A 14,211-nucleotide genomic window follows, 5' to 3' on the forward strand; every position below is an offset into this window, starting at 1 on the left:
AGTGTACTGTAGGCATTTCAGTTTTGAGTGGCAAGGAGTTTGAGTTGTACCTTCCCTCTTCTGTTGCATATCTAAAGCTCTGGATGGTCTGTTGGTCAAATACAGACCCATCTGCTCCGTCAGACAGCCAGACTGGGCTAAGCTGGATTTGTTCTCTAAGTTGGGATAGGGGGAAGTGATTGTAGTTTCTAGGTTTGTGTGTGTGGGGTTCAGCTACAGAGCAGTATCACCAGAGGAAGATGTGGAAAGCACTGGGTATGTGTTTGTTAAGTAAGTGAGGGTGGTGCCTTTAGAATGCTCAGATGAAAATGTTTAGTAGGGAATTGTAAAAGAGGGTCTAGAGCTTAGAAAACAGTAGGGAAGTTAGAGATTTAGAAGACTTCAGGTTTCTGAAACCTAAAACTCTTGAGAGGAGATGTGGGTTTTAATCTATAGCCTGCCATGTTATTTTCCTGGGCTGGTCACTTCTCTGGGATTAGCAGTCCTTACTTGTAAAGTAAAACTAGACAGTTCATCCCACAGCCCTCTTCCAACTCTGGAAATTCATTTTAGAACACAAAAAAACATTCTCTCAAAATGTGCTGCTCTTTGTGGGAAAAAAAGACCCTTTAGTAATGGCTTAGGGTGTGTAGTATCATGAAAGTACTGGATTTATATACTAATATCCTTTTCACTCTCCAAATCAGTGATTTATTGTGGAGAGAATTAAAAGTGGACCAGAGGAAGGGTGCCTGGGTGACTCAGTTGGCTAAGCATCCAACTTTGGCTCAGGTCATGATCTCGCGGTTCATGGGTTCAAGGCCTGCATCGGGTTCTCTGCTATCAGCACAAAGGCCCCCTTCGGTTCCTGTCTCCCTTTCTCTTTGCCCCTCCCCAGCCAGCTCATGCTTTCTCTCTGTCCCAAAACTAAATAAAAACATTAAAAAAATTTTTTTTTTAAATAGAAGTGGACTGATGGAAATTTCCCTGGATAAGTCAATATTTGGTGTTAGTAAATAATCATTCCCCCCACACCTGTTTCCTTAAGTGAGTCATATTTCTGATAATATCCACCTTAGGTCTGCCAAGATGGAAGTCATGTGGCTGAGTCAGTGGAAACAGGGATGAGAATGTGGGTTAGGTATTTCTTTTTTTTTTTTTTTCCTGTCCTATTACCTGTTTGATAATGCCAGAAAATTTCAAATTGATAGTTTTACAGTGCCCAGAGGCTCAGGTGAAAGCCAGGGAATTTGTGGGGGAGTGCAGGAGTACAGCCTATCTCCTGTTGGGCTATACTGCCCCCTAACAGAAGCTGCTTTTTGTTCTTAGGCTGCAGAATTGAACATTTTTTTGGTTTGGAAAGAGTTTCTTATAGTTATAGCATCTTCTCTCCCACCCTCCTTTCCTGGAAAAGGTGGATAGGGCCCATATGTATTTTCATGGTGTATTGGTTTCCTGAGGCTGCTGTAACAAATTACCACAAACTTGGTGGCTCAAAGCAGCAGAAATTTATTCTGTCAGTCCCAAGAGGCTAAAAGTCTGAAGTCAAGGTGTCGAAAGGGCTCCACTCCCCTCTAAGGCTACAGGGGTTAATCTCTTCATTGTCCCTTCCACCTTCTGGTGGCCACTGCTATACCTCATGGTTATATCACACCAGTTTCTGCTTCTGTGCTCACAGCGCCTCTTCTTATGTCTGTCTCTTATATAGGTCTTTTAAGGACACTTACTATAGTATATAGAGCCTAACTGGATAATAAGAGATGATCTCTTCCCCATATCCTTAATTACATCTGCAAAGACCCTTTTCCTAAATGGGTTTACATTCATCAGTTCCAGAGATTTGATGTGGATACATTTTTGGGGAGACCACCATTAAATACATGTCAGGTGTTTGGTGCCTTTTCTCTCCATTTTCTCTGAATCTTTATTATTACTAATTGCTAACTCTGTTCTGTGTAAACCAACATTCCCTTTCATTCTAGGTGGTGGCCTGTGTGGAGATGGCTTACACCAAGGTCCACCATGGATGCTGCTCAGTTACATAGCTGCTTCTTTATTTGTGTTGAGTGTTGATTGTATTATTTTCAAGTAGCCATTTAGTTTTTTTCAATGGGGAAAATTACAGCAAAGATTTTAAACAGTGTTAAAGTTTGTAAAAAAAAAAAAAGGGGGGGGGGAACTGGACAGTTTAAACACTAAATTGCACATAACTAGAAGTGCAGGTCAGTAGTGGAAACATTTCATTTTGCAAAAATGTAGAAAATAAGATAGTAATAAAGTTTCAAGTTCGTGTTTGGAGGCTATCTTTCATTGTTGCTCTTCCTTTCTCTGCAGGTCTTTTAGATAACCCTGAGCTTCGTGTGGTCCTGGTGTTTGGTTATAATTGCTGTAAGGTGGGAGCCAGTAATTATCTGCAGCGAGTAGTCAGCACTTTCAGTGATATGAATGTCATCTTGGCTGGAGGCCAGGTAGACAACCTGGCATCACTGACCTCTGACAAGTATGTCTCATGTGCTTCTGATTCCTCCCATGTATGCCCAGAAATGTCCTCAGATTTTTCTTACCCAGGTTTTTAAAACACATGTTTATAGAATTGCTAACGGTTCATTCCATTATACAATACTCTACATAATTCTTCTTACAACTGAAGAATGAAATTTATATGTTGTCTTTTAATAACTTAAATGGACTCCTACTCTTCTTAAAATTAATTTTCAGAACTGTCTACTGGTATCTCCCACAACATCTCTGTGCTCCATATAATATCAGTAATAACTTCCTCTGTAGTTCTGTTTCCTCCTCTGAAGGAAATGCATGGCGAAACAGTGAAGCTTTGTGATAACACTTCTTAGAGCCTCTGACATACTCAGTGCTATGGAAATCTTCTAGAGAGGAAATATTACTGTGACAGTTCTCAAATCCATTCTGTGGAGCATCTTGGATGCTTATTGGTATGGGCACACATTTTGGGAAATGCTATACTAGATCTTTTTGAAAGCCTTTTTCAAAAGGTGTCAAATTTGTGTTATCTTTGATTTTGTTACCAAGGCTTTTGCTTTTGAGGGTGAAATATTTGCTCAGTTATTTTGGGTGCCATTACTCCCTTTGCATTTTGAATGAGAGTATGTAGTAGTTTCTGAGTTTGAACTAATTAAGTGAACATGAATATCATCAGTTTCCAAAAGCAGGAAAATGAGAATGTGTTATCCCCTGATGCTTCCTGCAAACACTAGTATTCATTTCTCACTATATTTGTGGTTAGTATTTGGATACTAGAGTGGCGATGTATCAACAGACCGTTAGAGATCAGTATCTTTAAAAGCAAGCAATGTAAATAATCCCAGTTATAATCTCCTTTCTGAAAGGCTCCTCTAATGAGTCAAGAAGAGCAAATATAGTTGACCTTTAAGCAATGCAGGGGATGGGGGGGCGCCAACCCCTGTTGAAAATCCATGTATATAATTTGTGACTCTCCCAAAACTTAGCCTACTGTTGACTGGAAGTCTTAACTGATAACATGAACAGTCGATTAACACATGTATGTATGTATTATAATATGGAAAGCTAGAGAAAAGAAAATGTTAAGAAAGTCATAAGGAAAACAAATTTACAGTCTTGTACTTGTCAAGAAAAATCCACATATAAGATAATGTGTGTTGCTCAGGGGTCAAATGTAGCTAAGTCGAGGCACTGAATTCTAAGCAGGATGTCAAACATTGGATTTCATGCATAAATACACCTAATTCTCAGTAATTATCTGTGATTGTTTCTCTTCTTGCCTGATTTTCTGTGTCTTTGCTTTTACCTTTAAATTGTATACAGTAGGGCAGTGATGATTTAATACCTCATTTGCCTTTGAAATGCCAGTCTCAGTTCAGACATTTAGCATCTGAGACGCAAGTCTATTAGCATGGTTCGTTGTCATCTTCTTTTTATACCTGTTGTGGGTAATAGTCCTCAAGAACCATTAACCTTTACATGACACATTAATTGTAATGTGGTCTTCATAATGTGTCTGTGGGTAAGAGAAGCCATTGAATAAATCGAGACTCTGTTTTAATAGTGTCCAGATATACCACCTCACCAAAAAAAAGCTAGGTAAATAATTCTTTGGGGCAAGATATTGACAATACACATTGCAATTGTATGCCAAAGAGGAAATGAAATAAAGTTAAAGGAGCAGTGGAGGACTTCATAAGGTGGATTCTGCCCCTCAGTAACTGGTTTTGCTACTAAGCTAATCTTATTATCTTAGTCCTCTTAAGCTTTTTCAGTTAAGTTTCTTGTTAACCTAGTGAATCTTGCCCATTTCACCGACTCACATGTTGATAAACGTGATAGAAATATAAGGTATTTGTTTTTTCCTGTAGGTGTTCACTATATTATGTTTTATAACTTTGACACTTTATATTTGTTTTAGTAAGGATAAAATATTACATAAAAAAGGCAAATATAAACAAAAACATGTTTTTACCTTTAGATTAAGCTGAATTGTAGGCTGAAAGTAATAAATAAGACATAGCAATGTAATTATGTTTCTTTATGGACCAAACAACTTAAAGCTAAAACTTCTGGAGTTACAAGTTCTTAATAAAATTACTGTCCATGATTGAACAACTATCTAATATATCTTTTTTAGAATGGGACACCAAGGTAAGGGGGAAAAATACCAAAAATGTAAATAATACCAGAAAGCTTTATTTAATAGGTATCACTGTATATATGAATAATATTTTAAGTTTCCTTTTAAGAAAGTGAGAAAGGTTAAGGATACTTGATAGCCTTCTAAAAACGCAGGATGGGTTTCAGAAATCTTTGTGGAGATGCATACTTCTTCACAGATCTGCTTCCCTGAATTAGATTCCCTGAATCTGCTTCTTTTAAATGTATTAATAGTTTCATTGTTAACCCCTATTACACTCCTCCTATCTGGGATGGTGAGCCTTAGACTAACCATAGGCTGTTAAAGGCTAGCCAGTGGATCAGGAGTTTTCTTTACACTTTAAAATTTATATTCTCATTATATGTTTCATGATGTATCACCATACTTTTCTAATTGAATTTCCAGAAACCCTCTGGATATTGACGCCACTGGTGTGGTTGGACTGTCATTTAGTGGACACCGAATCCAGAGTGCCACCGTGCTTCTCAATGAGGAGGTCAATGACGAGAAGACTGCTGAGGCTGCAATGCAGCGCCTCAAAGCTGCCAGCATCCCGGAACAGAATACCATTGGCTTCATGTTTGCATGTGTTGGCAGGGGTTTTCAGTATTACAGAGCCAAGGGGAATGTTGAGGCTGATGCGTTCAGAAAGTTTTTTCCTAGTGTTCCTTTATTTGGCTTCTTTGGAAATGGAGAAATTGGATGTGATCGCATAGTCACTGGGAACTTCATATTGAAGAAATGTAATGAGGTGAAGGATGATGATCTGTTTCACAGCTATACAACAATAATGGCACTGATTCATCTTGGGTCATCTAAATAAAGCCATCTGTAAAGTGGCTTTCACAATATAAAACTTTTGGGCTCTGCCTTTCCTAGAAAATGGAAATTGGGATATGTCTATTTCAAAAAAAAATAGTAACTTCATATGTATCAGTTTTATAGCTTTGACTATATCCGGGGTAGTTTTTAATTAGATGGACAACTTTGTACCTAACATAATGCACACAGAATTGAGAGCTTTTGCGCCAAACCGATTACGGCTATACTGTACTGGATTATGTAGCTGCTATGTAATGTGACGTAAATACTCTTCTGCATAGGAAGATTGAAAGAGGATTCATCAATAGGATGGAGCTTTAAGACATTCCATGACTACCTCTGAACTATTAGATCTTTTAGCAAAATCATGAAGACATTTTTTTCTCCCTTAATGAAGGAGAAACATACATGAATAGCTTGAGAAATCTTTCTCTGCTTTACAGTTTCACCGATTTTTTTAGAAGCTGTAACAAAATTACTTTTTACTTATTTGACAAAAATTAAAGAACTATTTTTGTTCTAGTACCCTGAAGTTGCTTAGTCAAATAAATTGCCAAGACTAATCAGTATTTTATTACTTTATAAGGAAAACATTTTCTTTTCCCTCAATGAAGGAATTGCAAGAGAAGAATCCTTTTCACCTAATTCTATATAGAACTGGCAGACCAATTACATCACCTTATTTTGGTTTTATACCAATAAAATGTACCTTGGAAACTCATTCAGTGTTTTGTACATCACTGCTTTTGGTGAGTGAATGATGGAAGTAAACTAATACTTTAGAAAAGAAAGCCTGGAATGGTAGTCAGCTAGTAAATCCTGCTGTATTCCCAGAATGACTTTTTTAAGTTTATATTTCTAATTATGCTAATGTCTAAATGAGATAGGTTCAGAGAACACCAATTTTCCCCAGTGGCCTTTCTTCATATAGTGATAGAACCTTGATTTCAGCTAGGCACATGCCTGCCATAACAAAGACATTTCCCATTCTCTCTTGCCATTGACTGTTGTGGTCAGTGAAATGTGAGAAGTGACGGGTCATTCATTCAAAATGGTATGACAGTTTTTTGCCCTTTCTCAAGCTTGTTGCTTGGAAGTGGATCTGGTAGCGAGCTATCCTGGACTCTCCAGAAGAGGCAACACTATTGGGGAAGAGAACCACACAGAAGGATCCCGGGAATGCTATACAGTTTTGTTGAAGTGCTACCATAAGTGACCCGGATTGCCCATCTTCAGACTGTTTTACAAGATTGAAATTAACATCAATCCTGCCTCAGCCAGTGTTTTTTTTTTCCCAGGGCTTCATTACAACAGATGTTTATATTAACATTATCCCTAATATGGTATGATGTAACTAATGTAGGGCACTTTGTATTCATTAGTGGTTCTGACAGAACAGTATAAAACTTGCAAGATAAGTGAAATCAAAAATATTAACCTTCCTGCTTTTCTATTTGTAGTCACTTTTCTCACAGTCTTTATGCTAAAAGGTCTTTCTTTTGCTGTTTATATATATGATAAAAATACTTAAATGTTCATTTTATGGTTATCCCATATCTTAGTTCCTGAAGAAAATCCAAAGAAAAGTTTTCAAACTTGTAATCTGTGAATATTAATATTTAGCTTTTGTTTAGTTATTAAACTTTCCTATTATTTGGCATTGGTTACCCATTATCAAATAGGCAATATTCAAAATGCACATCTTTGGATGTGCTTACATAGCACATAAGGAAAATACTTTGTAAATTTTCTTTATCCTTGATTTTAACAAGAGTTGGTTGAATAGTAGAGGAAAAAGAATTTGAAAAACTAAAAATATGAACATAATAAGCATGATGATTGAATGGATTATTTTATTTTTTCAAATTACTCCTACAGAATGTTTTGTTACTTTCCAAAGGAGAGTCTGCTGCAGGATCATTTCAATACAGTATGTGAGGTTACTAGGATTCCTTTGTATAGCTGAGCTTTTGGGGCTTGTTATGAATGGTAAATTCATTTGACTACAAGGTTGTAATCTTGGTGCAGAACAGAAAGGGGAGAAGTTGACCCAATAGAAATAAAAGTAGTACTGGTGAAAATAGAAGCCATATATGCTGCCTCTAGAGGCCATGATGTTCCACGGAAGGATACAGGAATTTAAGCAAAGTTAAAATGAATTAATTACAATTTTGAAAGACCAGTGTTAAAAGCAAGCATTAAAGAGTTATTTTTTCAGCTAAAAACATACTAAATTCCTAGAAATGGCATCTTTCATAAAGTCATTTCTGAAAGTGGAAAAAAAGATCACACTTGAAAAAACACATGCACGCGAGAAACACAGTTACACTCTTAGTGTCTTCATACACGGAACTGCCTCCTCTCAGATGAGCAGACTAATAGGATGGTTTAATCAAGACATTTAAAATACTTCTTTTTATGTTTTCAAAGCACAATTTTGCCATAATTTGCCCTGCAAAATACTGCTTCAAGGAATAGATTTTGATTATTTTTCATCCCAGTAAAACTAAACTCCTTATAAGCCATCTAAGGAAGCATAGTGGTCTAAAGAAAAGGAGGAAAGGTATTTCTTGGGATTAAGATCAAGAAACAGACATGCTGCGTAATGACATAATCTACCATGATCTATACCAATGAAGGGCATTCAGTGGGCCACTTCACTGCTTATAGTTCTCTCAACTTGGGTTATCTCTAAAACTGGGTTATTAGCAAACACAGCAATTTCTCAAACTTGTAAAAGAGGCCAGATAGCAAAAGCTTTGCCATTGATTTATACTGCAAATGTAGGTATTCTTGGGAAGGAGTTAAGATGGAGAAGTTAGGCTTTCTTTTTCCCTCATATATAGCTGTGTTGAGGTCAGATCACTTGGAACACCCAGAAAATTGATCTGAAGGCTGGCAGAAGTATTTTCACAGTTGAACAGAGACTGGCAGGTGCAAGGTGCATGTAAGTGAATTGGGGGAGAGAAAAATGGTGGTGCCACAGAGGGGAGGGAGAGGCAAAAGGGAGAGAAAGGAGATGTGAGAGTGCAGCATCGGATTTGCATAAGAGAACTCTCCCGAACCATGAATGGGTGTGTGAGCTAGAGTTATTGAGTGTCACAGGTTTTTTGCAAACTGTGGAGCTCAAACTGGTTTAGAAAGTATGCAACTTTCTCTGGAGGGGAGCTGTGGTGCATGCTCTCAGGGAGGCAGAAGGAGCTGGTGGATGCGTAGCGGAATGTAAGGATCTCCTTAGTTGCACAAGAGACTCTGCAGGTGTCAGCAAAACGCCTTTCATAGGGGGCAGAGGTGTGGGCTGAGGGCAGATAACCTGATTGCAGCTTTTTGCGGTGCTACATCATAGATTCCATGCATTGCACAGGTGTGGGAATTTTTCTGGGACAAAGAACAACACTGTGTCTACAGCATAGGGAGTTTCTCCTTGGAAGGAGAGGGGTGAGTCTGCATGGTGCCAGGTCCTTTAAGATTTTGAGTTTGAGTCCCAGGTGCATATCAAAGAACCACAGGAGAGCTGTGGCACAGGATGCAACAACTGCCCTGTTATGTGAGGGTTTCCTAAACAGTGGGGGGGTGTGAGATCCCCTGTCGAAGGACCAGAGAATGTGGTGACACTTTCGTCCTCAACACCAACCCGTCCTCAACACCAACCCGGTGGGATTCAAAGAGCAACACAGCGGCCCCCAGTGGAGGCAGAACCCACTTTCACCAAACCCCCTTGCCTTGTGCCTGTCAACTGCATACTTTCTAGGGCAGAATGGACTCTGAGCACAACAGGCCTCTCTTCCAGAAGACCAGCATAGGCAGTACTCTGCATGTACCAAGTGAATTGAAAATAGAGTGCTTCAAAGCATCACCTGCAGTTCTGGTGGAAATAGGGTCAGGCTTACTGTTTTGTTTCTTCTTTTTTTTTTTCCTTTGGAATCAGACTTACAGATTTTTGTTTTTTCATTTCCTTCTCTCTCTCTCTTTTTTTTTTTTTTGTTTGATTCAGGCTTCTTTTTTTCTTTTTCCTTTTTTTTCCCTTTCTTTGGAATCAGGTTTATAGTTCTTTGGCTTTTTCATTCCTTTACATTGTCTCTTTTTTGGGGATGAAGCTTTTTTTTTTTTTTAAACCATGCTTATCTTAAATCAAAGTACACCTAGTTAAAGGTCCATACACTTCCCACTGTAAGCAAGGAGCTCTGCTGAGGACTGACAAGTGGGAAAGAGCAGCCAAAACACAACAGCAAAGTGCACACAACATACACCAGAAACCTTCCTGAAGCACCAGGCCCTGGACTGTGTATGACTCCTTTTTAATATAGCCTTACTCTCAGGTGCAGAGAGCATAACAAGCTTTCAAAACATACAAAATACAGAAACATAGCCAAAATTACAAGATGGAGGAATTATCCCCAAAAGAAAGGTAAAGAAGAAATCAGCCAGGAACTTGCTCAAAAGATTACTAGCTGGGCTTGAAAAAAGCATAGAAGACACCAGAGAAATCCTTGCTGCAGAGATTAAAGACCTAAAAACTAGGACAAAATTAAAAATGCTATAACTGAGATGCAAAACTGACCGGATACAGTCACAACATGGATTTAAGAAGCAGATGAGAGAATAGGTGATATAGAAGAAAGACTTAGGGAACTCAAGGATTCCATAGAGTGAAATATCGGTATCTAAGGAGTCCCAGAAGAAGAGCAGGAAAAGGGGGCAGAAGGTTTATTCAAACACATTATAGCAGATAACTTACCTAATCTGGGAAATGAAACGGGCATTTAAGTACAAGAAGCACAGAGAACTCTCCTCAAAATCAACAAAAACAGGTCAGCACCACAACATATCACAGTGAAACTTACCAAAAAAAAATACAAAGAGTTCTGAAAGCTAGGGAGGTCCTTAACCTACAAGGATAGACATAAAAGGTTAGCAACAGACATGTCCACTGAACATGGCAGTCCAGAAGGGAGTGGCAGGAAATATTCAATGTGCTGAATGGGAAGAAAGTGCAGCCAAGAATTCTTTATCCAGCAAGAATAGAAGGAGAGCAAAAGAGTTTCCCAGACAAAAACTAAAGAGTTCATGACCACTAACCCAGCCCTGCAAGAAATTTTAAGGAGATTTGGGGGGGGGGGGGGGAGGCCAAAGCAATAAAGACTAGAAAGGACCAGAGCACATCACCAGAAACATCAACTCTACAGGTAACATAATTACACTAAATCCATATCTTTGAATAATCATTCTGAATGTAAATGGAGTAAATGCTCCAATCAAAAGACACAGGGTATCAGAAGGCATTAAAAAAAACCCAAGATCCATCTATATGCTGCCTATAAGAGACTCATTTTAGACCCAAAGTCACCTCCAGATTGAAAGGGGATGGAGAACCATCTATCATGCTAATGGAAGTCAAAAGAAAGCCAGAGGAGCCATACTTACATCAAAGTAGAGTTTAAACCAAAGACCATAACAAGAGATGAAGAAGGGCATTATCTCATAATTAAGGGGTCTATCCATCAAGATCAATTGGGGAATACCCAAATATATAAATTAGTTAATCACAAACATAAAGAAACATTGCTAATGATACAATAATAGTAGAAGACTTTAACACCCCACTTACAACAATGGAAAGACCATCTAAGTAGAAAATCAATAAGGAAACAATGGCTTTGAATGACACACTGCATCAGATGGACTTAACAGGTATATTCAGAACATTTCATCCTAAGGCAGCAGAATACACATTCTTCTCAAAGGCACATGGAACATTCTCCAGAATAGATCACGTGCTGGTCACTGACAATAGGTACAAAATTATCTAGATCATACCATGCATATTTTTGGATCACAATGCAATGAAACTTGAAATCAACCACAAGAAAGAATTTGGAAAGACCACAAATACATGGAGGTTAAAGAACACTCTACTATAGAATGAATGGGTTAATCAGGAAATTAAGAAATAAAATACATGGAAGCAAATGAAAATACAACAGTCCATCTGAACACCGGATGCAGCAAAGGCAGTCCTAAGAGGAAAGTACCTTGCAATTCAGGTCTATCTCAAGAAGCAAGAAAGGTCCCCAGTACACAACCTAACCTTACGCCTAAAGGAGCTAGAAAAGGAGCAGCAAATAAAGCCTAAAGCCAGCAAAAGAAGGAAAATAATAAAGACTAAAGCAGAAAAAAAATGATACAGAAACCAGACCAAACCAAACAAAACCAGTAAAACATGAACAAAACTGAGCTGGTTCTTTGAAAGAATAAACAAAATTGATAGCCCCCTAGCCACTTACCAAAAAGAAAAGGGAAAGGACTCAAATCAATGAAACCACAAATGAAGGAGGAGAGATCACAACCAATGCCACAGAAATATGTTGCTAATTTAACACATTGAACATACAAAGAATGTGAAACCCTTTTATAAATCTGAGAATTTTCCATACGTTCTACAGAAATTTTTGACAAAAAAATAAAACTACTTTCGGCATTTTGTGCCCACACAATCTAACCAGATTAGCACCACCATAAATTCAGATTTATTGGAAACAGAAGACTAAATCCTCTTGATTGGAAATTGAGATGTTTAGATGACTGACTTGACTTTCATTTGTAGAAACTGAGTATGAGTTTGCTTAATGAAAATCCTAAAATAAAACATAGTAAGCATTAGTAATAACATCCTTGTTAAGTGAACAAAATTCTACATTAACAGAATGTATTAACAGAAAATTATTGTAATATTGGCCTTATATAAAGAATAGTGAAATACTTGCAAAACAGGTTATTTTTGTTTTATATATTTTACTTCTACCCTACACAGTAAAAGAAGTTACAAGAATATATGCTACTGTAAAGTAGAAAACATTAGCAGAATCCAATAAACTTCATTTAATATTTGGTATTAAGAGGGTATGGAGCATTTTCATCTCATTAAAACTTTATGTAAACTGTCCTCACAACCAGCAAAAAAGGCAAAATTGATAAATTCCTTAACTTTAATTTTAAACACAATGATCAGAGGTGCCTGGATGGCTCAGTCGGTTAAGCATCAGACTTTGGCTCAGGTCATGATCTCATGGTTCATGGGTTTGAGCCCCATATTGGGTCTGTGCTGTCAACTCAGTGCCTGGAGCCTGCCTTGGATTCTTTTTCCCTCTCTCTCTGCCCCTCTCCCACTCACGCTCTGTCTCTCAAAAATAAACATTAAAATTTTTTTTTAATAATAAAAAATAAGCACAATGATTAGAGTGAGGATAATTTTCTTAACATTTACACAGTACTTACAAGTCTAACCAAAATTCACCATATATGTATCTAAAACATACTCTGTTGAAGGCCTTGTCATGGTACTACAATTACAGACAGGAGTGAAAAATAAGTGACCTGAGTGACACTAGCAAAATGGTGGACTAGGACAATCTAAGCTCTTGTTCCCCAACAAAACCAACAGCAACTATATGAACCAGCAATGTCAGAGCTCTGGAAAACAATAAAAGATTACAGCAAACAAGACCATGTCCAGTGAAGAAAAATCATCTTCAAAATGATAGGAAAATTTTGAGACATTTTACTTGCCTTTGTCCCAGTGCAGTGGCAGTCTTATTTAAAAAGTGGCAGAGGCCTGGTTTCCAGTTCCTACCTTCAAACCAGAAGAGGTAGAGTAGACTTTATTTGAAAATTATTGTGTGTGTCTTAAGTGCTCACCTCTATTTTGCCATTAACTTGGAAATCAGGCAGGAAGAGTGGCAGGCATTACTTGTAAAAGCCGCAGACTCAGATACCTGGGGCGATCAATTATTGGTGGAGACAGAATAGGTCATATAAGGCCTAGGGAAGAAGATAGGGTGAGAGTTTTTGAAAACTGGACATTCAGAAATAGCTCTATATGAGGGGAGGATGGGATTTAGAATGCCATATGCACGTCCAGGCAAAACACATGCTCAGAAAAGATCTAAGACCTTAAGTTTTCACCTCAGTCAGATCCCTAGGCTCAGAGCAAGCCTAGCTACATATTGCAGGAATGCTCTAGCACCCATCTAATCTGCAAAGACAGAGAACTGGCATTCAAGGAAAACTGTCAAAACAGCTGAACATGAGGTAAACAGAACAGAGATGATCTCACAAAACAAGGTCTTTGTAAAAATACTTTGGAATAGTCTAAAAATAAATGGAAAACAGCTTGCAGCAAATCAAAAAGAAAAAAGAAAAACCTGGTAAACCCTGGTGACAGGAAAATCCTATATCTAGAATTACCATATTATAATAGTGAAATGCCCAATTTTCAAAAGCAGAAAATAACAAGTCATACAAAGAAAAAGAGAAAACAGGTCTATTTAGAGGAACAGAAACTGACCCTGAGGAAGTGTGTACGTTTTGAACTTACTAGACAGAGACTTAAATATATTCAAAGAAATACAGGAAATCAGGAAAATGAATAAAATGAGAACATGAACAAAGAAATTAAAAGAGGATCAAAGAAATTCTGGAGCAGAAGGTACAATAAAGATTTTCACTAGAGGGTGAATTTCAATAACAGATTTGAACAGTTTGCAAAGCTCATTGCATTCCAAATAGGAGAAAGTCAAAACAGACCCACCAAGACACATTAGAATCAGTCTATCCAAAGCAAAAGACAGAATATTGAAAGCAGGAATGAAAAGGGATCCTCAATAAGGTTGTCCAGTTTTCATCAGAAACCTTGGGGACCAAAAGACAGTGGGGTTTGATATATTCAAATTACTAAAAGAAAAAAAAAC

At 37.7% G+C, this 14,211-nt stretch overlaps 2 protein-coding genes across 8 annotated transcripts in view; one reads left to right on the plus strand and one right to left on the minus strand.

Moving 5' to 3' along the window:
• The window catches only part of FBXO22 (F-box protein 22), a 30,757-nt gene extending 24,572 nt beyond the window's left edge, over positions 1 to 6,185 (plus strand). For all 7 annotated transcript variants that reach the window (XM_060617939.3, XM_078448922.1, XM_060617940.3 and 4 more), the window contains 2 exons: positions 2,314 to 2,479; positions 5,048 to 6,185. In XM_060617939.3, coding sequence (XP_060473922.1) covers positions 2,314 to 2,479; positions 5,048 to 5,465 — 584 coding nt within the window. In that variant the 3' untranslated portion in view covers positions 5,466 to 6,185. The remainder of the gene's footprint in view (positions 1 to 2,313; positions 2,480 to 5,047) is intronic.
• Positions 6,186 to 12,796: 6,611 nt separating this feature from the next.
• Positions 12,797 to 14,211, minus strand: part of LOC132668850 (pro-neuregulin-4, membrane-bound isoform) — a 111,255-nt gene continuing 109,840 nt past the window's right edge. Inside the window, exon 5 of the mRNA XM_081795846.1 lies at positions 12,797 to 13,282. The gene's annotated coding sequence lies outside the window, so the exon portion shown is untranslated. The remainder of the gene's footprint in view (positions 13,283 to 14,211) is intronic.

Source organism: Panthera onca, chromosome B3 (genome assembly GCF_046562875.1).
Source record: "Panthera onca isolate mPanOnc1 chromosome B3, mPanOnc1 haplotype 2, whole genome shotgun sequence".
In the NCBI taxonomy this organism is placed as follows: Eukaryota; Metazoa; Chordata; class Mammalia; order Carnivora; family Felidae; genus Panthera; species Panthera onca.